This window comes from Manacus candei, unplaced genomic scaffold, assembly GCF_025592945.1.
Source record: "Manacus candei isolate 608988 ecotype Guabito, Panama unplaced genomic scaffold, ASM2559294v1 h1tg000067l, whole genome shotgun sequence".
NCBI lineage: Eukaryota > Metazoa > Chordata > Aves > Passeriformes > Pipridae > Manacus > Manacus candei.
Window position 1 is genome coordinate 3,167,915 of NW_026138115.1, and position 27,029 is coordinate 3,194,943.

The 27,029-nt window shown below is 40.7% G+C and overlaps 1 protein-coding gene across 2 annotated transcripts; it reads left to right on the forward strand.

The window, feature by feature from the left end:
• The first annotated feature begins 870 nt into the window (after window positions 1-870).
• Window positions 871-27,029, forward strand: LGMN (legumain). 2 transcript variants are annotated; one of them, XM_051806683.1, is made up of 15 exons: window positions 871-985; window positions 2,260-2,292; window positions 6,897-7,078; window positions 15,362-15,459; window positions 16,269-16,350; window positions 16,879-16,964; window positions 19,455-19,530; window positions 20,003-20,065; window positions 20,938-21,004; window positions 22,307-22,425; window positions 23,077-23,166; window positions 23,848-24,045; window positions 24,351-24,521; window positions 25,393-25,460; window positions 26,265-27,029. In XM_051806683.1, the coding sequence occupies exons 3-15, from the start codon at window positions 6,941-6,943 to the stop codon at window positions 26,302-26,304; spliced, it is 1,296 nt and encodes a 431-aa protein (XP_051662643.1). In that variant the 5' UTR covers window positions 871-985; window positions 2,260-2,292; window positions 6,897-6,940; the 3' UTR covers window positions 26,305-27,029. The 2 variants fall into 2 exon arrangements, with proteins under 2 accessions (XP_051662643.1, XP_051662644.1); XM_051806684.1 differs by lacking the exon at window positions 2,260-2,292 and having other exon boundaries at window positions 928-985.

Consider the following 27,029-nt stretch of genomic DNA (forward strand, 5'->3'; position numbering starts at 1 on the left):
GGTAATTTGTGAATTGACCAGGGTTCTAACAGCTTTATTGTGTCAGGAGGTACGTCAGGTTCCTGGGCATGCTGACTTCCAGAAAAGTACTGATGATTAACCTGTAATGACCTTTTACATTTATGATCATAAGTAGAGTTGGTGCAAATAATGCAAATGGCAGAGTCAAAACAAAACTGTGACTTTCTGCAGACATTCAAAAACGGTTGGTCACAAAATGCAAAGTTAGTTGTTGTGGATTTTTTGCTGATATGCAAGTTTTGTTCACAGTGGGCAATGAGGAAGCTGGTGTTTTTATGTGGTTTATTAGGCAAAAAAGCATGTGCCTCTACTTTTCAAAAGGGATCTTTGCTTCTTCTCATTAAAAACGGAGAAGACTTTACGATGTGTGCAGATATCAGGACCGTGCCTGGGAGCAGGCTGCGGGGCAGGGCTGCAGTGAGCAGCCAGGACTCTGCCAGCCATCCCGGCTGAGACACGCAAGGACCGCGTGGGGCCGTTTCATGGATTCCCTTTGGCACATTCCTCTGCCTTCCCGTTCTTGGCCTCCTGCCTCCATCCTGCCCCGAAGGAACGGGACAACTCCAAAGGTTAGGTGCAGCTGGCGCTAACCAGCTCCTGTCCCGTGGACGAACTTTCGCAAACGCCACGTCCCGGGATGCTCCTGGCATGCTCCCGCCGTGCTCCCGGGCCCCGCGAGACGAGCTCCACAGGGACACCCGGGACCACGCGACCCGCCGCGCCGCCGCGGAACTACAACTCCCAACACGCTTTGCGCTCAGGGCCCGCGGCCCTCTAAGGGCGGGGGCGCGCCGGGCTTGCTGGGGCTCGTAGTGCGGCCGGGCGGGTGCTCGGCCCCGCCTCCGCACTTTCGCGATTGGCCGTGGCCTGGCTCCGCCCCCCGAGCGCCGCGGTGGTCTGGCCCCGCACGGCGGTGCCCGCAATCACAGCGGCCGCGGCGGCGACGACTGCTCGGCACGGCGCGGTGAGGACACGGCGGGGCCGCGCTGTCCGGGCGCTCCGGCACAGCCGCGCGGGGAGGGGGTGTACGCCTGGGCGAGGGGAGCCCTGAGCGAGGGGCGGCCCGCTCCGTTCCAGGGCAGCAGGGGCAGGGGCAGGGGTAGGGACGAGCGGCTCCAGAGGAGCGGCCGAGGGCGCTGATTTCCCTCTGCGGCTCCGAGCGCTGCCGAGCCCCTCCGCTCCGCCCGGCGCCCCCTCACCTCGGCTGGCGGGGGCTTTTCGGGACCCCACCGTGGGTGGGCACTGAGGTTGTGTCGGGGCGGCGCTCGATGGTTCTGCCGAGCCCCCCCGCCCCGCCGCCCTTCGGGCGCTGGCACAGGGTCAGGGTCGGTCCGGCCCCCCGCCGGTACCTCGTGGGCGCGGCCGCAGCCGCCGGGCGGCTCGTCGGTGCTGCCCGTGGTCAGAGGGGTTTGGACGCAGTTGTCCGCCCCTATCACGAGCCCGCCTGGCCCGGCGGCTGTATTTGATCCCTTCCTGCTGGAAGCGAGAGGAGTCAGAGCGTCTCCTTCTGAGGGTCATTGCCCAGCGCTGGCAGAGGAGGGAGATCGGGGGGATGCAGTGACAGCAGCTCGGTTTTAGTCCTTGGTAATACATATTTAACAAGGGAAAAGGATGGAGTAACAATTTTCGGGGTTGCTGCGAAGGGCTGGTGATGCCTGAGAAGTGCTGCGCTGTGGCTGGTTATTTACAGCTGGTGGACAGCGTTGCCTTGCTCGGAGGTAGTACATCACTAGTTCCAAGTTGTGATGGGAACGGCACCGTGTTGGCTGTCTGAATTTGGGGGTTAAAATAAATATTGTAGCAAAGACCAGAAACGCTAAGATAAACCATAGTAAAAGACGTGTGGAGTGCAGGAATCTCGTGTAATCTCCACCAGGAATTTCTGTGTAATCAGTTCTCCAGAATTTCATTCTGTCCACGCTCCAAACATTTCCATGTTTGCTGAGCAGAAATGCTTACCCTTGTCTGACTCCATCTCCCAAATCATGCAGTGTAACGAAGCTATTCATGCAGTGCTTCCGTACCTGTTTTTTCGTACTATCAGAATGTGACAGCAGAGGCTTTGTAAATTTGTAGACAGATATGAAAGTAAATAGCAGAAGCAGTTTTACTGAAGTCTTCAGATCTGCCAGATTTGAATTTGGGGGGTTCGAAGTGCATAGAGAAAAAAATCCCCTAATCCAGGTGTATTAGATTATCACCGTTCTATAAATGATTTTGGTTTTTTTTTATCCCCAGGTAAATTGTGCTGTCTCTTGGCTGCTGAGAAAGGTAAATCTGCAAACAGTAGAATGAACTTCACTTATAATTATTTTTAAATGCATTTATTTTACATTAAAAACCATTCTGAGTTGACATAACTACAAATTCTTGGTAAGTCACAGTAAAAGTGACTTATACGTCTTCAATAACTATAAAAATTATTTTACTACAAGTTCTGATCATATTAATCCTACTCATAAAGTGGTTACTAGTAGACTTTGTAAAGAAATGTTTTGCAACACAGAAACCATGATCTCCGTCAAAATGTACCTTGTCAGAATTTACACCAATAAAGATTTTTTCTTTCTGCCATACAAGTGCAGAAAGAAAATCAGACTAATGTTGCAGAAGCCTAATCATGGGTTTAGGTGCTTCTGTTTATGTAGCAGCCGGCACAGCATGTAAGCAGAACATTGCTGATGGAGCTGTGGACACCAGTTTCCTGTGAGGAGGACTATTGTGAGTCACATATTTTGTGGAAATCAGCATCTAAGTATTACAGTGAGAGGCAATATGCAAGCACTGTGTGAAAAAAGGAATTGTGGCTTGATTCTGGAACCTGGAAGGCTGGTGGTTATAAGAAGTGAGCTGAAAAAGAGAGATTTCCTGGAAAAGCTGGAATGATCATCTGATTAGGTTAAGGCTGTTATTTTTCAGCAAGATTACTGTTAGTTTGCTTATTTCACATGAAAGGAAAATAGAGCTATGGTTTCTGTTTATATAGCTCTTGAAGGTAGTGCTTGAGCTATCTGGAGTTTAAGCTACCAAAGTGTCAACATAATTTTAAACACTAGCGGAAAGTACTTTTATCAACTCAAACTCAATACCCAGGTGGTATCCTGTTGTTTCTAAGAGTTTTGATCTTAGAGGACTGTTTCCCAAAGGAAGGTTGGGAACTCAGTGAACAGGTAGTTGGCCAGAAGAACTGTTCTAGCAGCAGCCAACCATTTCCAGATGCGTTTTTTTTTTTTTTTTGAACATCCCTCTCTTATCAAGGCAGAGCTGTATGCCAGCTGTCTAGTAGGAAGTGGTCAAAGTACCACTGTCAGGAAAAACGGGTTTTAGGAGTGAATTGTTCTGGCAAGAGCCGCCCAGTTCTGGGACATGCTTCTTCCACAGATTGTGCAAACTGCACAGCAGCCTACCTATGTGCATATATGCTGTGGTTCTGCATGTTTAGGTCTGATGCTGAACCCACTGCATCTGAGACGTGCCTTTTTCCTGACATGGTCTCAGAGCAAAGTTAATTAACTGTTTTGCCAGAAAAACTAGGCAGAGCTGATCAAATCTTCTCATATTTTGTAGGTCATCCAAAGCTCTAAGATATCTTTCAGTGAATTTTCAATTTTTCCACAGTCTCCCTCTGTGCATGCATTTAGGATTGCATGTGACAGATCTGCAGAGAAAGGCTTTTTATGTACCTATGGTAAGCTGGTCAGCTGAGCTGCTTTCTCTTAGTGCGACTTGAAGACAAAACATGTGATGGGGAACTTTCTCTTCTCAACTGTAGGTCGAGAACACTTCAACATAAACCAGAACAAAGTCTTTTAGGTTGCCTACTTGCACTCAGAGGCTTTCTTTAAAATAAGTAAAAATATGGGGAGGTTGGTTTGTTTGTTGTTTGGTAGGGTATTTTTGTTTGGGTTGGGTTGTGGTTTTTTAAGCAGTAGTTGGAAACAAGCAGTGAAGACCTGTTCCCACTACACGTGTTTAATGGTTAAACCTATTTTAAGTGCTGCTTGGAGAACCTCAGGGAACTGAGCATTTATTAATCATGGTTTATTAGTGCATTGTGGTATGTCAGGTTCCCCCCCACCTTTTTTTCTGGTGTTAATTTGATTTAATTACCATATAGGAGAAGACAGGTAAGTGAGATTGTATGTCATTAATTAGTGCCAAAGAGGAAGTTCTTTTCTATTCTAAATAATCTATGACAAAATACACATGATTTGCTAATATAGTATAAAAGTGTCTGGGTGTTTGGTTTTTATTTTCTCCCTGAGAGTTCTGCATCATTCACAACTTTTGTCTCAGCAGAGGTAAGAAACGTGAGAGTCTATATCCACATACCACATGGGAGACTGTTGAATCATGGAGGGACTGCCTAATGGGCTCCATAGTTTAAGCCTGTTTCTGATCTGGCCCTGGGGTTTTCTGTTGTGGGCCCATTTGCAGGCAGAATATGGGGCTGATATGTGGTGCACCTGTGCCTGCACAGCACGGGCCCATGCAGAGGTACTGGCTGGGGTCCTGAGACCTATAGGCCCCTGTTAGTGCAGTCAGGAGTGTGAACTCATCAGGAAATACAGTCTCATCAAACTGTCTCCAGTTCAGGAGCTGGCATTCTGGAGTGTGTTTTTTTTGAAGCCGCTCCAGTCTCTGTTGTGGGGTGTATCAGTAACTGGCAGTGCAGTGGCTGTTTCCATGTGACAGATGCTGCTGTGCTGGGACCTGCCTTGAAATCAGCCACCATGTTATATGGCCCAGTGAATAGCTGGCAGCAGCACACCTTCTGTTGATATGTCCTGGATTCCAGTGAATAATACCTCAAAGAGCTAAGCATCATGTGGAAGGATCTCCAGCAATCATTTGAACTATTTATTTTCTCTCTTTTTTTTTTTCCCATGTAAATATAATTAACGTTATGATTGGAGAAAGGAAAAGTTTAATAAACACGGAAAAAGTTTCCTCTTATGAGACAGATACTGAGCTCTGAGGGATCTGGCTGCATGAAATTCAGCTCTATATTCTACTAAGTCAAACTCAGTTAAGATTCCTAAGCAGATTGTCTAAAAAATACTGATTTTCTTTTCTTGCCTAATGAAATTGAGCATTGGAAATTATTGGGCTTATTGGCCCATGATGTGTTGTGGCACTTACAAAAGTTTTATACAACTTGGTCAGACTTCTAGCTGGGCTGTAGGCAACAGAATAAGCATGTTTCACAGATAAGTTTAGTTCTGTTTTTTCTGTTCTGGAGTTTTTCTGTGTGGTAACAGCCCTTCCTGAAGGAGCTGATTTGCTAACATGATTCCCTTACTTTGTTCCAGCTCCATTATAAAAGAATTTTAAAAAAGCCTCAACTTCCAAATATATAAAATATTTTTCATACAAACCTGCAAGACTGAATCTTAGTGAACAGTGGATCCAGTCTTGGAAAAAGACCCATGCTACATGTTAGGTTAGCAGTCTTCACTGTACATGGCTGCTTTGGAGGTGAGGTGACTGCTTCTCTCTTTCAGCCTCATTTGACTGGCTGCAGACAGATGGTTTTGACTGGGGCTCACTTAGGTACTGTTTAGTTGGTTTAGTGGTAGTTTTGACATTTTGCCTTGTGACCATATTGTATGGCTTGGGGGTTTCCAACTTTTATTCCAGAGAAAACGTTGCTGAAGTAGGCTATTCTACCTCTTATTACAGCACCTATTCGATAAAGAGCAGCCATGATTAGTTTACAGGATCTCTTTTTTGTAAGTAGACCAGTGTAAAATCCCAGGTGTCAGTGCATGAGGAAATATGTAATCTTTTTGCATGTGCCAAGAGCATGCAGTTCTTCAGGGCAGTTTGTTTTATGAGTTACCCATTGAATGCAGCAGACCTGATACTGTGACCGCTATATATAAACTGCCAGTCTTCTCCTACCTCCCCCAGCCCAAAGAGTAAACCTTTAAATGTGTGATTAGATATAGTCAGATTGTTTGCTTTTAGTGCAAATGCTTTTTCAGACAATCAAGGTGCTTGGAAAGTCACCTAGTGAGGACCCTACTTCTAGTCCTCTCAAGAAAGTAGAAAGAGCTATTTCTGCAAGGGCTCAAACCTCCCCTCTGGCTCTGCTTTTCTGAGTTTGTCATTCACAGGCTCAGACCCAATTCTCTCGCCTTGTGCAAACACTTAACCATTGTGCAAAAGAGGCGAAAATGCTACTCTTTCATGTGGTACTGGTTCACGTTTCTCTCCACTAACGTTACAGGTTGCACAAATAGCATGAGGCTCTCACAGCCTGCACTTCCCCCCAGCCCTAGCACTTAGGGCTGTATCTTGTGCAGAACAGTGGCATGGCCCTTTCCACCCTCTCTGGCTTTGTGGGCACAGAGAGCTTTTGTGACACTGACCTTCCAAGTCTCCAGCAGTTCTCCATGTCTATACATCCTTGTGCCTACATCACCCGGGATTTGACTCAGTAACAGTGGGCTAATTGCCAGTGAGTGGAAACCAGGGAACAACATAAGCAGAGACCAAGAGAATAGTGTTAATCTAAAGAAGATTTATCTGTGAAATACTTGATAGTGAGGCTTGCTCTGTATTTGGGCCTTATTCATTACCAGCTATTATAGAACAAAACAACCAGAGGGAGCTGAACGACTTGGTTGTCCTGGTCAGAATTGCTTTCAGTCAGATTTGAAAGCTGACAGAAAACTATTGTAACTAGTAGCAGCTTGGGGCTAAAGGAAGATTTGACCAGAAATTGTGTTGTGGGTTAAATGGTCTGTGAAACAAACAAACAAAACCCCACAAGCAAGAAAACCTCCTAGTCATGATACCACTGATACTTGCTTTGCATTTGCTTATTGACTGATGTCCTCTCATCTACTTCTCTTCAAATTCTTCATTAGGAACCTAACTTTTCTCCCATTTGTGGAATAAATAAAGAAGAGAGATGATACTGAAAGCAGTTATGCTGCTGGGCTGTGCTCTGAGTATCAGCACATTCCCTATGGAAGAACCTGAAGATGGAGGGAAGCACTGGGTGGTGATTGTTGCTGGTTCGAATGGCTGGTACAACTATCGGCACCAGGTAAGCACTGCTGGTTCCACATGATCATGCTGTCTGTGCTCCAGAAAATGCCTGTTCCTGGAGTTGCAGGAAGAGGATAGCTGCCTAACATCTAGACTAGTTCAGACCTTCTGTCATTATGGCAAGTGCCTCTACTTCTAGACTCCCAGGTGTTTGTGAAGTTTTCAAAACAAACAGCTGCAAGATTTGCTCAGAGCCTGCTCTTAGTTTGTTGTTAGCACCCCAAGAATTTCGTTCCACTGCTGCTTTTACAAGGTGAATTTTTTCTTTTTGCTTACAACTTTGTCCGGTCTTTTATCTTCTGGGAAAGCTGTCATTAGCAGGAGGAGCACACTTCTGCATCCTGGGAAACCTGTGTCTTTTAGGATAAATATTCCATTGGTAGGCTAGAGGATTTAACCCCAACTTGCAGGTATACAAATGATGTCTAGAGTTAAACCTTGCTTTTTTTCCTTTTTTTTTCTTTGAATTTGTTTTCCTCTTTTCGTTATATTACGAAGAGCTCTCTTTCTTCTCTCCAGTTAAAAAATCTCTGAAGGCTGCGAATGCACGGGATGTTTTGAGAGGTGGAGGATGTGTAGAAGAGGGTTCTTTTTGACCTAAATCAGTTTGCTGACTGTTCAACATCATTGCCTCAGAGCTGTGTTGTCACAACAAGGATATGGTGCTCCAGGGTGCAGGGATCAAAGTGAGTGGCAGAAAGAGGAGAAAAAAGGGAAAAGGAACTCCTGAGTTTGGCACTTCTGTGAAAGCCATTGTGGTCTGAGTGGAGGTGTCAGTATGGACAGGATTAAATCCAAGTGACTTAACTCTGATTAAGTTCAAGACTTATGAGCAGTCGGGAGACTTGGGTAGCATTTTCTCCTTGGAGAATTCTTGGACAATCCCTTAAACAGATTAACCTATGCTTAAATGCAGTCTTTACTTGAAACTTAAAACTACCTCTTACTTGCCTGGAGAGCGGGGTCAATTTAATTCTGATTTATATATATTTTTATATTTGTAAATGTTAGAAAAATAGTTTGCTAGACTGTTGTTGGTTAAGGTGAACTCAAATGGAGATTTTAACACTAGTGTAGAAAACCAGCATTTTAAAAACTGAACTGTATTAAATGTACTGGCTACATCTGATTTGCTGAACACAGAAACTTTTCAAGTATTTATTAAATTCAATGTAACTGCCTGTAAAATCTGAAAAGGCTTCATTCTTTCTATTTGTGTTGATTGAGGAGGAAATGAATCTTCTATGTGTTGGGCACCCTGGGTTTTGTATATATTTCTTCTCCCCCTCAGCTCATAATCAGTTTGTAACTTTCAGTGTAGTGATGAGCTTAAAACTGAATGAACCAGGCTGACAGTCTTGCTGAATCTGAAGAACTTGTTACTGGCAAGTGCTCGCTCAACACTTTGACAAGTAGGTTTTAGGGATTTTTCCAACTCCTTACACTGTAGCTATCACCTGATAATCATAGTTGGAATATTACAACCTTAATATAAACTGTTCATAATTCAAATTAAATATTAAAGAAGAGAGTTTTAAAATTTGAAACTGGAAAACAATTATGAAAATACTAGTGCTGTACTTGACCCCTGCTTGTCTTGGGGTGTCTAAATTTAATTACTGAGTTGTGCTCTGGTTGTTGCTTTTGTTGTATAACCAGTCTAGCTGGCTCCATTCCACTCCAGGAGGAGTTAATACCACAACATTAATTCTTTACACAAAACTACATTTTTGAAGTTGTAGCTCATGAGAATTCCTTTTCTCAGTTGCCCAGGCACAGAGTTTTTAATCTCTCTGTCAGTGAGCCTTCAATGGCAAGTGTATCTGCCAGTTATGAAGAACACAAGATCCATGCTTATGTATTTCCATCTAACAGTAAGTCTTTTGAACATGCCAGTTTTGCAGAAGCATGTTAACTTTTGAGTGTGGTCATGTTTTGCACACAGTTACTAAGTAATTCCTTTTCAGGGCTAGAAAAATGAGAGCAGGATTTCTTTAAATACCTTAGTTTTGAAGTTAATGTCAACTAACAATGCAAAATATCTACCATATCAGATTGTTCTGAATTTAAATACTAGAAATCTCTTTGTTTTAAACTACCACTTGCTTTGGGTACAGTATTAACATTTGGAAAAACAAAAATTGGAACACATTCAATAATCCTACCAAAGTTATGCAATCAGCATCATAAAAGAAGAATCTGTGTGAAGGATCCTTCAGAATATGGCTGAGCTCCTACTTGCTTGTCCTGGGCAAGATACTGTGCCTCTAACTTGTCATGAAAAGAATCAGTTCCCACAAGATGCAGCACGTTAGCAATCTGTGCTGTTCTGCCTAGGGACATTTAGTGGCCAATCTTGAGGGCCTGGTGGGAGTGAGCACCCATAGTGGGAGAGTGACATATGGTGAGAGAAAGGCAGCAGTTAATCCTGGGAAATCCACTTGTGTGTGCCATGAAGTGTCATCCAGACAAGGGTGCCTTGGGTATCAAAAAATTGGAGAAATTTGTTCCCAGCAAAACAAGCAGAACAATAGACTTTTAGCAGAGTTATACACTGAAGGAGAGATACCACAGAAAGGAGAAGTTATAACAGATTTTTGGAAACGTGCAGAATGATCACTATGTCTTTGTGTGTTAATGTTCTTTACCTTCCGATGGTGGGCAAAAGCACCGTAAGTAATTAAATTATTTGCTCAAGTCACTTGCAGTGGAACCAGGAATAGGACTTGGTCTTTCACTTCTATACTTCATCCATCACAAAAGTAATTCCACACACAGAGATACATGTTATTGTTCGATATAATAATACCTGTACTGTCAGGTACAGCAAAGCAGTGCTTCAGGATTGCAGGTTTGAGTAATTCTTTGCTTTCCAAGGGAGAAACTGTAGAAGAAAATATGTTGTAGTCTATTTGCTTTCCTCCTACCATCACCTTTCTTCCTTAGAACTTGACCTAGCCTGTGTACAAGTGGATTTATAGATGCGAATGTTCCTGTAAGTAGTTACTCAATCTGGCTCCTTTTATTTACCAGACTTGTTGCTATTCCAAACATTCAACTAAGCACTCATAATGTCCTTTTGTAATATGAGACCTCAGCAGACACATCTCTGAGTTTCAGTTGCTCCATTCAGCTGTTCAGGGTGCAGTTAGTACATGATGTTGCATGTTTGTATTACATTTATATTTTGTGAACTCCAGTTGTTTTGCATGCTACCTGCACACAACACGGTCAAAACATACTCTGTTGCCTGCTGCAGTAGTTACGTGGTGGTAGTTTATGTTCCTCTGACTAAACAACCAGAAAAGCAGAAGAAATACATGAAACCTTCAAAAATGTGTCTCATTTCATACATGAAAAATTTTGGGGAAAACAGTCAATCATTGTATGCTGCACAGACCGCAGGAACAGTAAGTAAAGGCTTTGCAGACCCTGGAAACACTGAGTTTGCACCTGTAACCTCAAGGAATCTAAAACTCCATCTAAGACTGGTTATTTAGCTGTCAGTGGTCAGGATCCATTATCAGTGGTGCAAACCAAGTATAGACAAGATAAGGTTAAAACCACCGTTTGCACTTGAATATCAATGAGATTCACACCTTGCAGACAGTTGTTTCTGGGACTGTTTCCTAGTCAGGATGATCTAAATTTGTCTTACGCTTTTACCTCATCTAGTTCCTAAAATAAATTTGAAGTGGTTTGAATAGTATAGAGCCCAATGTGATAGGCTTACTGTCATTGCGAAGTTAGCATATATATTGCTTTATGCTTGTGGCTTCTCAGTTCCTTGGTGTTTTTATCCTTATCTTGGTGGTTTTGATTAGAGTTGCTTGGGCTGTGGAAGGAGTATCGATGTGCTCCTCTCTGCTCCTCAGCAGTTACTCTGACTTCTCTGTAGCAACTTTTTGATTACCAGACTTCTGTTACCAGGCTGCTATTCAAGAGTACTCCCCTCCCATTCCTTGGGAAAGTGTCGGAGCTCTCTACTGCACATCGAGCTGGATAAAATACCTCTGGAAAGCTTAGTGGCGTACATGAACAAATACAGCACTAAATGCTTCTGATAGATTTAGAGAATGAGTCAACAAAGTAGTTTACATTAAGAGAAATAGTCTGCCTGTCCTGGGAGATGACCATACCAGCGAACTGAAATCTAAAGCTAGCTTCGCATCAGAAAGAGACGGACCAGTACTTTCTGGCTACTCCAAAACACATAGTCCATGGAAAAGCCTTATGTGAAACAGAGTCTTACGAAAGATGGAGGACATATTCAAGGAGAAAAATGCCAGGTGGAAAAAGTCTGGCAAAATTTAAAATAAAAGAAAAATTTGAATTTGCATACGTGGGTTTGTTTTCAGTTCTTGTTTTTGGTTTTATATTTACTGAGCTTTGTGAGTGAAGGACTTTATTTATTCAGGGTTCTAGTCACTACCAGCCAGAGCAGTATGTTATTCTGGGACTTAAATTCTCCAGTCCTGCAAGTAACAGACACTAAGGATGTCTTGGTTGTTTGGCTTTGATTAACATTTCCTCACTATGAAACTGAACTTATAGGAAACCTTTCCTAAGTTCTTGATAGCGCTGTAGCTTTTGGCAGATTCACTGATGTATGTTTAAGCAAAGGAATGAGACATGACCGGCATCTCAGACATATTCTTCTACCATGCTTATATATTAGAATTAATTCTTTTTTAGGCTGTGACGTTTCAGTGTACCTGTAGTGGGAATAGTGCCACTTTGCAGTGAAGCTTACAGTTCATTACATGTGCTTTTCAGCCATGAAACTTGCAGTCATAAAACAAGAAGTAACCAATTTCACAGAAGTCCAAGCTTTTCCCTTTAGGAACTATTTATGCATGCTTGTGTCATAAACAACTTGATTTTTCCAAAAAACCCACCCAAGCAGTCTGCTTAAAAGCTGCATCATTCAAATGTGTAAATGGCACAATTTAAATGTGTATGGCAGAGGAAAACGGGTGGGTGTGGGGGTTTTTTTGGTTTTGGTTTTTGGTGTGGTTTTGTTTGTTTTCTTTTAGAATTCCCCCAAATGTACATTTTGGGAAACAAAATACCCATCCCAGGAAGATAGAGTAATTCACCCTCTGATCTCTGCTTTCAAAGTCTAGGAGTTAATTATTTAAGCAGATCTTCCATAGAAATTTGTGATGTAGCAACAGGTTTAGACTAACCAGGGGATGAAAGGTCTGAACCATACTGTTAACAGTGTCAATTTTGGAGCTTGCCTAAGGTCAGTTGTGCAGTAGGAGCTGTACAGCTACGCCTTCCCCTACTCTGTGCAGGGCAAATCAAATCATGGTCACAAAAGCATGATTTGCATTTAGTGACAATTAATTCAGTAAATATGTATGGTGTTCATTTCACCTACTGAACCAACAAGAACACTACCAACAAGAGATCTGGAACAACTGAACAGCTGTCTCTTTTAGAGTGGTTTGCAGGGAGACACTGTAGAAATATCTCTGAGAGAAACGGGCTCAAATAGCTGCATTTGAGAGGCAGTTATACATCAACAGGAAATACTCTAGATTCACATACGCCTCCCTACTCTGGCAGCAGACTTTTGTATTCTGGTTTTATAGACATTTATGGGTTTACAAAGGGAACGAGGAGGAGCATGTGACCAATATCAAAGATGACAAATCAGGTCAGCCAATTCTGTGCAATAAACTCTAAATGTTTACTCAGAACTGTCCTACTTTAGCCGATGGAGTTTTAGCAGCAAAACATGTTTTTACTGCTCCAGCCTTTTTGGGTGATATCTTTATGCTACTAGCAGGTACAGTTCCCTTAGCAAAAGCCTTAAAAGGCTGGGACAACCCCTAAACAAGCATAAATTAAGGTTGAGGGGAACTGATTACATTGATTTATCTCCCTTCACAGTAGGGAATTCAACCCATTTATTTTTACCTCTAACATCTGCTTTACTGTTTACTAAGACAGGACATACTGAGCAAACAGTCAGTGAACCAGAAGGAAAGGGAGAAGAGACAAAAACCCCCTGACAATATGCATTTACAAAGCTTAACTAATTTTATGTACTCGGTATTAATTAAAAACACCTCTGATGTCCTTACTGTCCAGCCACTGTCTGTGGGAGCACAGACACTTGCTGGTTGAATATGGTGATACCATATCACCATGGTATGCCTTAAGCATTTCTGTGTGTTGCCAGCCTATAACTGTTTCTGTCAACATATAGAGATGTATTATATCTTGACAGTAAGAGGGGATCTGTGGTCTACTCATCAGTCAGGGCAGAGAAGCCCTGATTAGTGTTTTCTTCTACTTCTGCTTGGTTTGCTTCTGAAAATCAAATACATGCTTAGTCAAACCTGCACTCTTCTGTTTCTTATTGTATGTGATACCTTTATAACTCTGGTTAACCTCTACCTTTTGACTTGTTGAGGTAGCATCTGCTATAACATACAGGGAAGTGGAAAACTAAACAATGGAGATTGACTGGGATAGGTAGAAGAATAGGTAGGCTGACTGTGTAGTAGGAAGTGGAACTGCCCTAGTAAGAACAGTTTAACATTCAGCGTTAGTCACCTGAGGGATTTTCCCGTGGGAGTCTTCATTAGCATTGAATGTGCCTCACCCTTCCCAGAATCTTGTACAACTATCTTCTCTTTTCAGCTTCAGCTTCAACTGCACTTAGAAGACCAAGGATTATAAATTTACAGGATTTTATAGTATCCTTTTGGCTAAACTAGTACTCCTAAGTCATCTGAACACATGTTAGCCCACTTAAACCGCTTCAGTTTGGTTTCCACACTAGCAAATTAGATTAGTTCAACAGAAGTAAGCTTTAAAACTTGCTTCTTGCCTGCATTTGTAATGTGTGTTTGTTAGATGAGATCTCTTTCATTAAACCTGGCCAGCTTTTTCTAGCATGTGGTAGCTGTAGTTCTCATGTTTAGGAATGATTTTTAATGTCCCACTAGGTTATTCACAGACTGCAAGGTTAAAAGAAGAGAATCAATTGAGCTGGGGTTACTAAGAATTTAGCATTCTGATAGAGGTTTGTATTTACTGTAGTATCACTTTAATGCATATTGTTATTTCTGCATCACGGGAAGATGGTTCTGTAAATAAAATCTGCTTATTCATATCCTGTACAAATCAGGAAAAGAGCCTGAATAGAAATTCTGCAATTCTGTTTTCCACTGAAATCTGTTTTCTTGCCCTGAAGTTGTTACTCTGTAGAGTAAGCAATACATAATTAAAAAGAAAATTTTCTGTAACCAAAATTCTCACCTAGTAAATTAAAATTAAATAAATTCTTTGCAGTGATGACATTGGTGAACCGTACTTGCTTAAGCCAACGACAGTCTTCAGTGCCTAGTCATGCAGGCTTGGTGCAGAACTAATTGAAATTGGTGGAAATCCAGCTCCTTTCTTCTGCTTGGCCCATTTTAAATTTATCTGTCAGTGCACAAGGTTTTCATTTAGAGTTTCTCACAGAACGCAGAACATGGCTGAGAACCTTTTGTTAAATTTTGTTATCTGTACCAAGTCTGAAGTAACTTCTGATTTCTGTTTAAGTGAGAAATCAAAACAGGTAATGAGATAGAGACTTTACTCATAGTCTCTATTATTAATGCAACTGTTCCTAATTAGAGAAAGATATTGAGTTTTGGTTTAACCTCTAGCAACCCTCAGTCTCTTATATTGGAATGTAGTTTCTTTTGGACAAAAGCCTGCTCTTAAGTCTGCAAAGCTGTTTTTTTTCTGGTCTCAAAGGTGTCCTGGTTTCAGCCAAGGTCAGAGTTGATTTCTTGCAGTAGCCATGAGGGGGTGGAGCCTGGAGCTGTGTGGGCATGGCCAAGACCCTAATTGTATTCAAGACCATCTCAGGTCATTGTTGGGGTGGGAAAGGGGCTCTCTTTCACTTCCAAGAGTAGGATGTTCTTTTCTAGTCAGAAGAATGTGTGGCGTGGTGGGGAAGAGAAGGTCAGAGAATATCGATATTTTTGGTGGCTTTCCCTGTAAATCACTTCTTTATCTTACACCTTTTCTTATTAATATTGTTGCTGTTACTGTTTCATTTCCTTATCTCATTGCTGTTTCCAGTAAATTGTTCTTATCTCAACCCTTTGAGATAATCTTTACCTTTTTTACTACCAACTGGAGGGGGAGGGAAAGCAAGTGACAGTGTGGCTTTTTTAGTGGGACTATTAAGTTGGAGAATACCATTTCTAAACCACGACAAAGGTAACATTTCTGTTAAAGGTAGTAATGAAAATCTGCTTAATTTCAGGCAGATGTGTGCCATGCATACCAGATTGTACACCGAAATGGAATTCCAGATGAGCAAATCATTGTCATGATGTATGATGACATTGCTGATAATGAGGAGTAAGTGATGAATGCACACGAGTCACAAACTATATGGTTACTACAAACATGCTATAGTCACCAGTGTGTTTTGAGTTTGTAGGAGTTTTGTAAGAAAAGCCTTTGAAATGTGCTCATGAACTTCTCAAGTCTTAGTCCACAGCTCAGCATCAGTTGTGGCACTGAGGACTTCAGAGCTTCATTGTTTTGAGAATAAGGGACCTTGACTCCCAGGTGTGACAGTGTCAGCAGATAAATAGCAGAAACCCACTAACAGGGAAGCTCTGTGTATGACTTGCAGGGCTTTTTTTAAAGGACATTACCAGATAAATTCCCAGCATGTACATTCAAGGCAGAAGGATACAGGTCCCATTCTTGGTGACTGACTAGAGCATATAATTGCTTTCTGTATGAAACAGTTCAGTTAAACAGCATCTAATTCTGAGACAACTTCTGCCAAAATCAGCAGACATCACATGCACAGCAGCACTGGGAGCACAGAGTTAAGGGGAATAAAGACAAGATTGCAAGGAGAGAGATGATAGTATAAGAGACCACCCACCTACATCTTCAGATTAACTGGCATGATCTGTGGTGGGATGCTTGAATGTATTCTGAGTGTAAGGACACCTGAGACAAGTATATGTAACTGACTGAAGTGAAAAGGCCTTTATATTCTGAGATCATTTAATGACACATGGTGCAAGTTCTTATACTCTCTCTCAGATGATCTGGCCAGTGAGGATAGTTTAAATGGTTTCTTAGTTGTTCCATGGTCACTGTGTGGTGTGTGGGTAATTATTCATATTTATGTTCCATTTACCTTTCAGAAATCCAACAAAAGGCATTGTCATCAATAGACCTAATGGCTCAGATGTGTATGCTGGAGTGCCCAAGGACTATACAAAGGAGGTAGGAATGAAACCCCATTTCCCAGGGTAGGTTCAGCACTAGCCTGTGTTCTGTATAAATCCTTTCAGCCTGTATCTTACACTTCAAAATGCACATTGTATAAAGCCTCCAGCTCATTTACCTGCATGAGTTGGCATGATGATGTTCATGAGATGAATATAAAGAACAGATGTTCTGAACTGAAGCAGTGGTCATAAAAGTGAACCTTTACACTGTTTCTGTGCTGACACATGAAATGAAGGAAGAAAGGTCTTGCATTCATAAATGTTGTCTCTCAATCTGAAGAACAGCTGTGTAAGACTAATTGTTTCATTAGAACAGTAATCCGATCACTCAGTGATTTCATGATTCAGTAGCCAAGTGAGTCATCAGTGGCTAATGCATTAGATAATGATGGGTTGAAAAGGATGACCAGCTAAACTTACCATCCATGCATGAATCCTGACTTTCAGGAAGCCATCTTTCTAAATGAAGATTTTGTTGTTGTTTTTATGATCAGATTTAATTTTAATCCTCTCAAATCCTTAGGATGTTACTCCAAAGAATTTTCTTGCTGTTCTAAGAGGAGATGCAGAAGCAATGAAGGGGGTAGGATCAGGAAAAGTATTGAAAAGGTAAGACAAGTTTAATTCAGAAAATAATCGCATGCATAGTTGTACATTGACACTGATTTTTAGAAAAGAACAGAGTAAATTAGAGCAGCTTGGGAATCCAGCAAGATTATTGATGGCAATTCCAGATAATTCATGTTAAAAATACAGCAGTTCTGGTTTCTTAAATTATCCATCACAAAGAAGCAATTGGTGATTATCTGACTGGTATGGAATCCAGTACAGGTTAAGGTATAACAACTCTAGAGGGTAGTGTCAGTTGTACTAAGGCATTCGTTATTAGACCATTGGCTTTCGTAAGAGTGGCTATTGAAAGAGAGTTTTATTAAGGTTTAGAGACCTCTAGAAAGGGTTTTCTGAGGCTTGGCTGAGTGTACATGAACAGTTGTATTAATCACCTGAAGTGGTGAGACTTAACAGTCAGTGGCAGAGGGACAGAGAGAGCTTAAACAGCTCATCAGCTGAAAAAATTGTATGTCTAATCCCAGCCTTGATCTTTGTGGCACAGGTACACACTGAGACTGAATGTAGACCATAGTTCTATTCCTAATGAAATAGAATTATGGTTTATATTTGATGCAAAAAAAAAAGAATCTACATGATTGAAAAAGTAATGTTAACAGCAATTAATCTTGTAAGTGATGTATTAAGCTTGTTATTTGTAAACCAAGTTAGACAAATGATTGTGAGTTTGGCAATATTCTAATATACAATGATTCAAGAATAAGAGCAATATATTTGAGAGCCTAATTAGAGGTCCTCTTAGAAGGATACCTGGTGTCAGTTATTCATCTTGCTTCTACAGAGTTTGAGATGTGAAAGTATGATGCCTACCTATAAAGTGTGTTATATTTCTTATGGCTGGTAAAGAGTTATATTTTTCTATGTACAGTAATTGCTGTAAAACCTTTAAGATTTTGAATTTGACCATTTGGAAGGACTAATAGAGTTAAAGAAAAATTGTGAAGTGTGTGTCTTCAATTGACAGTTTAATTTTAGAGGCAAAGCAATGAAACAGAACAGAATAATCCCACCCTGACATTGAGGAGAATAATAAAAAAGGACAGTAGTCAAATAAGTGATTGCTCTCAATTGTTTAAACTTCATACTAAAAACCTGAGGTAGAAAATCATACATACAATGCATAGAGGCAAAAAGTAAATAAATTGCTGCACATTACTAGATTGTGCTCTTATAGTATCTGGAATGAGTCAAGAGGTGACTATAAAGCATTTTTTGTTTAGAAAAAACTACTGCAGAACACACCTCACCTGTGAAAGTTTGATGTTCCAATTCAAGTAAGGGAGTAGCTATGCAGAGGGCCAAAGACTCTTATGTACTCAGGAAGACAACTTGAACCGACATTTAAAAGTCCTAGTTATTTACATTTCACTTTGGTCAAATTTTTTGCACTTAGAGAGCTGGAGCCAGAAAAGCAACGCCCAGCCCTTCTTTATTAGGCTCTGTTGTGTGAATTTTCAAGTGGCCTGACTTTTGCTATTGGGTGGGTCAAGAATTCAATTATCCTCTGCCCAGAAGATTTCCAGATGGACTTCCAGGTTGTCCCCATAACCAGCAGGTTATTGGCCAGGCAGAAGGCTGGACACTGTCCCCTTGAGCTGCTGCAGTTGTACCCCTTTGCTGGACCCTGGTACAGAGGAGCAGAGGATGGTCGGAGGACTCCTCCCAGTCTGTTCACACGTTTTATATTTAATTGTCCCTGAATACAGTTTAAAAGCAAAATCCCTTTGCAAATCTGGCTGTTAGGGGAAGACCTTGCTATCACCCAAACATGATCCATTTGATTTAGAGTGCAGTAAGACTGTACAACAAACAGTACTACACAGACGTGAGGGAACCAAAGCCTGTGAGCATTCAGTGCTTGACCAACTGCAGGGCCACTTGGTGCACGTGCCAGTCTGGCCTTAGGGGTGAGTGTACACACATCAGTTCTCCATGGAGTTGTAGGCTGACACTGATTTGGGTAACTGTGACCATACAGACCTCAAGAAGGTAGTACATGGACATACTTAAGGATCTTAGCAAAGAAGTTTTTGATTTATCCCTGTGTTATGGGTGCCTTCATATAACTTAGTTATAAAAGCATTCATTTTTTACCAGACTGCTACAAATGCCCACAGTATAACAAATTCTTTATGTAGCCATTAAGAAACAATTGTACTTCCACTATACCCTACCTACCAACCCCTACCTCACAATTAGTTTATGGTTTGAAATGTGAAGTGTAATTGCCATATTTCCCGTGCTTGAGGGAATAGCCTGTATCCCTTTTTTTTCATTCCTCATCTCCTCTCATAAGCACCCAAAGTAGTATGCTTGGGAGGAAAAAAATATTACCAAGATGAGGAGGTGCTTTAGCTCTATTATTTTCAGATATTGACATGTCTCGGTGCTGAGAAGCATGATGATTGTTGTAATGTAGATTAGGTTGGAGTAATTAAAAAGAATTTGTTTGCTATTTTTTTGTAACAGTGGTCCCAGGGATAATGTGTTTGTTTACTTCACTGACCATGGAGCTCCAGGACTTCTGGCTTTTCCTGATGACGATGTAAGCATTTTGGGGATAACATAAAGTCCATCCTTTTAGTGACATACTAAAATAATAATTAATTTAAAACATGAAAATATTTAATGCACTGCTATATTGAGGGGAGAGGCATAAAAAGAGCAATATTCTTCTTATCACTGCATTTTGGATTTTTTCCAGTTAGAATCTGAAGCATTCAGTTGAAACTAAGTTATGTAATTTCATATTTCATTGGACTTTGGTAGTCCAAGCAGACTGTTTGATGCAGGTATGACTTGGCTTTCTGGTGCACTGTACTTACCTTCTGGGACCATTACTTATCTTTTCCAGAGTGGTAAATACTAGAATATTGTATTTCAGAAGGGCAAAGCACTGGATAAATTTGTTGGGAAAACAGAGTACCTATTCACAGCAGTTAGTATTTATTATTATTAAGTGAATTGTGTGTCTGTTGAATGTAAGTGGTTTTAAAACAAGCTTCCTTATTTTACAGCTTCACGTGAAGGACTTGAATAAGACTATTTGGTACATGTATCATCACAAGAAATACCGGAAGGTAAAGAAGCATATCAGAAGTTGTGAAATAAAAAGAGCAGCTGGTGTGGAAGATAGAGATAGGTCTTCATTTTGAGAGTAGTTCAAAGCAGGAGGAATCTGGTACATGTGAAATTTGCATTAGGATTTTGCACCTAAAAGGATTGATCTGCTCCAGATTTTCTTTCTTTTCTGTAGCTTACTGTGTTTTTGCAGTTGATGCTGAGGTGTAATATACTGCCATTTGCTAATGCTGTATATTCTGAACTAGAAAAACAACATCTGTAACCACTGCACCTCCATAATCTGTACCTGACTCTTCCTGTGCTTTGTTCACTTCAGACTGTGCTGTTACTACAGGAAGTTTGTATATACCTCATGTTTTTCTTACAGTTGCTAATATAGTTTGAGAGTATACCTCTTGTCAGAAAATTCTGTGCATTTATTTCATCACCTGTACTGTTAAGTAGAAAAATTAATATTTAGAACATTTTATTAGTGCTTTTTTTAAAGCAGCTCTTTGTGGTAATCTGTCTGCTATGGCTGGCTGTATTTAGGAACACATAGACGACCATCAGTTCCAGAAATACTGTATTCAATAATGATACACTTCTGTGTCTAAAGAGTGACTGTATATTTGATCTGTGCTTTGTACATTAGTCTGTGTATCCCTGTGGATTCTATAGGGATTAATACCACCTTTTCATTATGATTCTTTCCCCTTTCCATGTAGTTCCCAAAAATGAAAAATTGTCTTTTGTACCCTTATGCACAGCATTTGTTTCAGGAATAGCAGTACAGGCCAACTAGCTACAGCTGAAAAGCACTGAAGGACTTTGCTCCATTTTCTCGTGGAATTTCTTAAGGTCTCTGATTTATTTTTTTGTTTTGTAGATGGTGTTCTACATTGAAGCATGCGAGTCTGGATCTATGATGAATCATTTGGCTGACAATATCAATGGTGAGCAATCAGTTAACTTACTGGACTTAAATGTCACAACTTGTCACAGACCTAAGCAGATACTGACTCTGTCAAGAATATGTTCAACACACTTTTATATAGTTTTAGCAGGGGAGCACAAGAATTTGAGAAAGTAATACTTTCCATTTACAGGAAGTTCTTTCAAAGAATTAATGGAATCTTAAAAAAGACTAACAGGCTTTCAGTTTCTTGCAAATGAGAAGGTGAAAAAGTATTTTTTTTTTCAGGAACCACATGGTTGCCCTTAACTGGTAACAGTTAAGCTCTAGACATTTCTCAACCTCAGCACTGCTAACAACAGATGTGAAGTTCCTGCTCTCAGTTTCATTGAGTAGCAAAGGCACTTGTGAGACACCATAGCCAGGCAATTTTGCTGCACATTTGCACAATAACCCAGGATGTGGAACTCAGATTTTTCAGAGTTTCTAAGCTCTCTGCTGCAGAGCTGGAAGCTCAGCCTTGATTAGGAAGAGGAATCACAATCTTTTGAAATTCCTAGTCTGTGGCAGGGAGACCAAGTAGTGGTTTTGGAGCTGTGATTCCAGGGAAGATCAACCACGTACCTATCCATGGCATCCTGGGTCCTTGGCCCTGGAATATGCTGCCTCGCACCTACCTAGACTTCTTGCAGCCCTGTCAAAGATTTACAGAAAGTTTCATGTTGATGATTGCTCAAGATAAATGCTCAGTAAATCAGCATTTTTCAAAGTTTGTTGTATCAGAAATTCCCAGTCTGAGGACTCTGGTTTTACAATCAGCTCAACCATAGACTTACCAAGGCAGGAAATGGACAATTTCTGTATTACAGCACCCAGCTGTCCCTGGCAGCTTTCCGTGGGGAGCTGCCAAGTTTAACTTGTTACTTAGTAAGCATTTTAAAAGGTGATAAGAGGAGCCTTTTACTACGCAGACAAGGTTTGAGACTTTTTTTGACTTTTGAGCTTTAAGCTGAGTAGGAACAACACTGTAGCTCCATAAAATCATGCGTAGCACTTTTTCATTTTGAAATGTGGACTTCAGTTACTTCCTTCAGAAGTGCATTTTCTTCTTTAAACACTCCCAGACCACACATTTGGCAGCAAGGAAGAAACTGCTATAGCAGCACTGAGTCTGACTGAACAGAATTATTAACAGGCTTCCTTCCTGCTATTTAGAAGTAAATGATTGAAAACCAAAATACTTAGACAAATATATCACGTGCAGCTAAGTATTAAATCATGTGAGAGAAGAGGGGTTAAATAAAAAGGAGGGAGAAAAAAACCCTTTCTATTTGTCTTACAGTTTATGCAACAACAGCTGCCAATCCCAAAGAGTCATCTTATGCATGTTACTATGATGATGAAAGGCAGACTTATCTTGGGGACTGGTACAGTGTGAATTGGATGGAAGATTCAGATATGGTAACTTAGATAAGTTTTTTTCATTTTTTAAATATAGCTCTATTACAGGAGATTTGTGGAAATACTGTGTTTTATGTAAGACTGAAATAAGCAAATTGAGCTGGTAAAAGTATTATCTGCTAATCAGAACCATATATAATCTGTATTTGTTTGGGCCACTTAATTTATTTCTGAAACTAACTTTGCTGAATATTGTCTTCTTCTCTTATTTATAAGATAGAAACTTTCTAGTTCCACATTCTTATGATCTTTATTTGCTAATCTGATACCACGTCTCCAAATGTGTTGAACAAATTGGACAGTTCAGTAAGTTGTATGTCTGCTTCAGGGGTGGTTAAATACTGAATTGTGGCTAACCCATTTTTTAGCATAATGCAGAATAGTATTAATGAAACAAATCTGGGATTTGTATGCTAGCCTACTCCTTTCTTGCCCATTTTCTGGGAGATTAGGACATCACTAAAAGCAATATGAGACTATGCTGTCAAATCTTCTTTTCAATTTTTAGTTTTGTGTGTTTCAAAGGTTGTATAGCTCTCGCCTTATACTTCCTTCTGCATACTGGCAGTTAAGACCCTTTTCAGGTTTCCTTGCATTTTTAGAATAGCTGAATTTAAGTATCTATGACTTCATGGAAGTTTTTTCATGCAGGAGGATCTAAGAAGAGAAACACTCCACAAGCAGTTTCAGCTGGTGAAGAAACGCACCAACACCAGCCATGTGATGCAGTATGGAAACAGAGTATGTATTTGAGTGGGCTTCCTGGTCAGATATATCTTAGAGCCTTTCATGCCCTATGTTTTTATACCTTAAAAAAACCAAACCCAAACAAAATCAACTGTAAACTGACAGGGTTGATTTTAAAAAATGAAGCTATTTATCTTAGAAGACCACTAGCATTTAAGAGAGGATGATCCCGATACTAAGGGAAATCAGCCTTGCATATGATTTAATCCAAGGAGTCAGGATACAAGTTGTCCTCCAAGCTCCGCCAGTGATTTCACTTCAGTCAAGTATAAGAAGGGTATTTACCACTTCAAGGCATATTATGAATATTAATGAAATGTTAAAAAGTACAATGATCCCTCAAAGGGGAAGAGCTAAGAGGCAATAAAAATGTTTCTAGCAGTCCCATTATTCAACAGATTAAATATCCGTTAGAAAAGATGTGAGGTTACTTAACCTGGCAGTCTTTTTCCCCCACAGTGAGTTTTGCAAATAAAAATTCCCTGATTTTTGGCAGCCTTGACCTCATTGTATTAAAAAACCCAACGTGTGTACACACGCACTTACAACCCTATGATCTCCTTTATTTTCTCTAATAAAGCAAGTTTAGAGAGTTAGGTTTGCATGGCAAAGCAAAGACAGACTACCTACTGGGCATGATTGACAGTTTCCATCTGTTCACTTTTTCTCCTTCAGAGTATTTCCTCCATGAAAGTGATGCAGTTTCAGGGCATGGGGAAGAAAGCTGTGCCCATTTCTCTGCCACCTGTAGAACACTATGACCTGACGCCGAGTCCAGATGTGCCCTTTGCAATCATGAAACGGAAGCTGATGGCTACCAATGACATTGTTGAGGCTAGGAAGATTGCTGCAGAGATGAAAGCCTATCTGGAGGTAAAATCAAGTAATTCCTGCAGAACAGAAGTCAGTGTTCGTGTTGTTAGTGCTTTCTTTATTTTGACAGAACACTAGAAGGACAGTGACTGATTTTAGATTCCAGGAGTCTGACTTTTGGTCTCCCTACTTTTCACTTGTATCTTAAGAGACAGGTCCAAAAGACTGCTAAAAAGAAAAGTCAAAATCAGGTTCCTTAAAGAGCCCAAAAGTTGAGGGGGGTTAAAGAAAGAGAAATTTCATTCAAAGTCTTCAAAGTGGATTTAGAAAAAGGATGTTTTAAGTTCTTGTTGGTTTATGTACAGGTGAAAGAATTTATCCAAGAATCCATGCGAAAGATAATCACCGTAGTAACAGGATCAACAGAAAAGACCAACCAAATTCTGTCAGACAGATTGACCATCAGCAATTATGACTGTTACCAGTCAGCAGTGAACCACTTCAAAGCTCATTGCTTCAATTGGCACCTATCTGTGGTAAGTCAATCATTGGATATAACCTCATAAACATACCAGAAAAACTAGCACAGTAGTCATAGGCACATCTCAAAATCATCTTTTATTAAGAAGCTAGCTTGGGGCAGTCATATAGCCTAGTTTTGGAGAAAGGGTAAGTATTGTTTTTGGAAGTAGCAAAACACTTCACTACACCTGTAGGTAAGCAAAAAGATTACTAAAAACAAACCCAAAAATAATCCCTAATTTTTACTAGTTAGTGCTGTTCCTTCTTCAACTCCCTCTCCAAAAATCCTAATATTAAATAAATCATGTTATAGTTCTACTCAAAGCATCTCTACTGACAAAACAGAAACACAAGCACCAGCACTGTGAATTAATAATCTTGGTGCATTTAGATTTCTGTATTATGATTTTGTGTTGTGTAGTTCCTTGCAATAGCCTCCCTGTTATTTCCATGGTCTTGCTGAATTCCTGAGAGCCATATTTTAGCTAAGGGCTTTGATTACCATTTGCTCTTCCTGGGATCCCTGTTGAGGATCAAATCCTGGTGTTAGACAGGATTGTTAGACTGTTTAGACAAGAATAAGGGAGTCCGATTGTCAGGCAAGATATCCTCTTTAGTGTTTTGTTTTGTGGGATTTCAAGAATATCATGGGTAAGATGGCCTTGCCTAGGAGGCCCTGTGCAGCACAGCTGAATTTATCTAATGAAGTTGAAAAAGCAAAGTGCACAGAACAAAAATCTGTCTAGCCCAGTACTAGGTCATCAAGACCATCAGTTGAACACCTAGAATATTAGTAGCATCTCTAAATTACTTCCACAGTTTAGTTTGGATAAACAATACCTACTCTTCCTCACTGAAATGATTAACAATGTTTGTTTATTTCAGTATGAGTATGCACTGAGACAGCTGTATGCCTTGGTCAACCTTTGTGAAGGAGGATACCCCATTGACAGGTAATGAGCTTCTCCCAGATACACAGTGTAGTTTTATCTGTGGTTAAAAAAGCAGAAGCTAATAGGCAAATGAAACCTAATCCTACAGCCTTCTCACTTGTTCTGCTCTGTTGACCATTTTGTCGGTAAAGTTCCCACTCTAAAGTTAAAAATGTTTACTTTGGAAAGCATATCATTATTAGTCCCCTCCCACTCATAATAATCCATGTCCCATGTAACCCTTTAATTTCCTTGTTGAGCCTCAGGAAATTACAGGCAGTCACAGAATCCCACTGTACTGCACAACATATGATGGCATGACTGCTGCATGATTGTTGCCCTGTAAATCCTATATGATCTTACACTGAAGAAAGCCTGGGAACTGCTGTATTTTCTGTGCTGCCCCCTCAGCTGGTGGCTCAGAACACCACAGCACTGCTGGGTTCTGGTGACAAAAGGGAACATGGTACTAGGCCCCTCACTGTGAGAATGTGGTAGGAAAGCAGGGAAGTAATGGGCCAGACTGACCCTTGTGGTCGTGTGGTAGGGCCAAGAGGAGCATGGTGTTGAAATTATGTCTTGGGAGTTTGTAGAGAGTGGGATCCTAGCTTATGAGTCATGCAAGAGGAAGAAAAGGGAGAGAGGAAGGCAGAAGGGTGAGGAATGTAAGAGTGTCCTGGTGGTTCAGACAGCATGCACATGCAACCCATAAGATGAAGTTGTGCTGCCCCCACTCCTGGTGGCAGCCTGCTGCAATCAGTTTGGGAAATAGTTGGAGAGCAGAGCACCTGAAAAATTACTCATCATTATTGTTCTCTGTTGCAGAATATGCCTGGCCATGAATCAAGTGTGCCTTGGGTATTGATGGAAACAACAGTCTCTAATACAACCCTTACTACAAGTGATAACCTTTCATAACTGTAATAATCCAGACTTTACATGCATGCAACCTGAAGAGGGTCAACCAATGTACTGGAACTGCTGGGAGCTGAGGCACCTGACCACGAGCAGTGCAGCACTTGCCATGCTCTGCTCTGCATCCCCACATGCTGACAGCCTGCTGCTTTGAGAGGGGCATCTTGGCAGACCTCCTGGAGCTTTCAAGATGGAGAATTTGTTTCAAAGCACAGTGCTCTTAAGAATCTCTTAATGAACATTACAAGCCACCTATGTGATTGCTAAATCCATGCTAAATTTAAACATTGAGTCATTAATTCTGGAATTCTGTTTATACTATTGCTAACTATCAGCTTTTTAAACAAAGTTAATGAATTCCGTTACAGTGACTAATTTGCAGATTGGTTAAAGAGTGAAGAAACCAAAGCTTGTTCTTTAAGCTTTAACTCCTTAACAGTTTAAAGAAATTAGTTGCATTAGAGAAGTATTTGTGAACAGCACAGTTAAACTGTGAACAATAAAAATCTTTCTGGGTAGAAAGCACTGTTTCCCAAAGAAAAAAAAAATATCTAATGCTGTAAACTTAGCACCAGTATTCTGTAATTAATTGTATATTCACACAAACCTGTGGGAAGTCATAGAGTACAGGAATTGCCTGTGAATAAAAATAAAGTTGACAGATTCATCCACCTA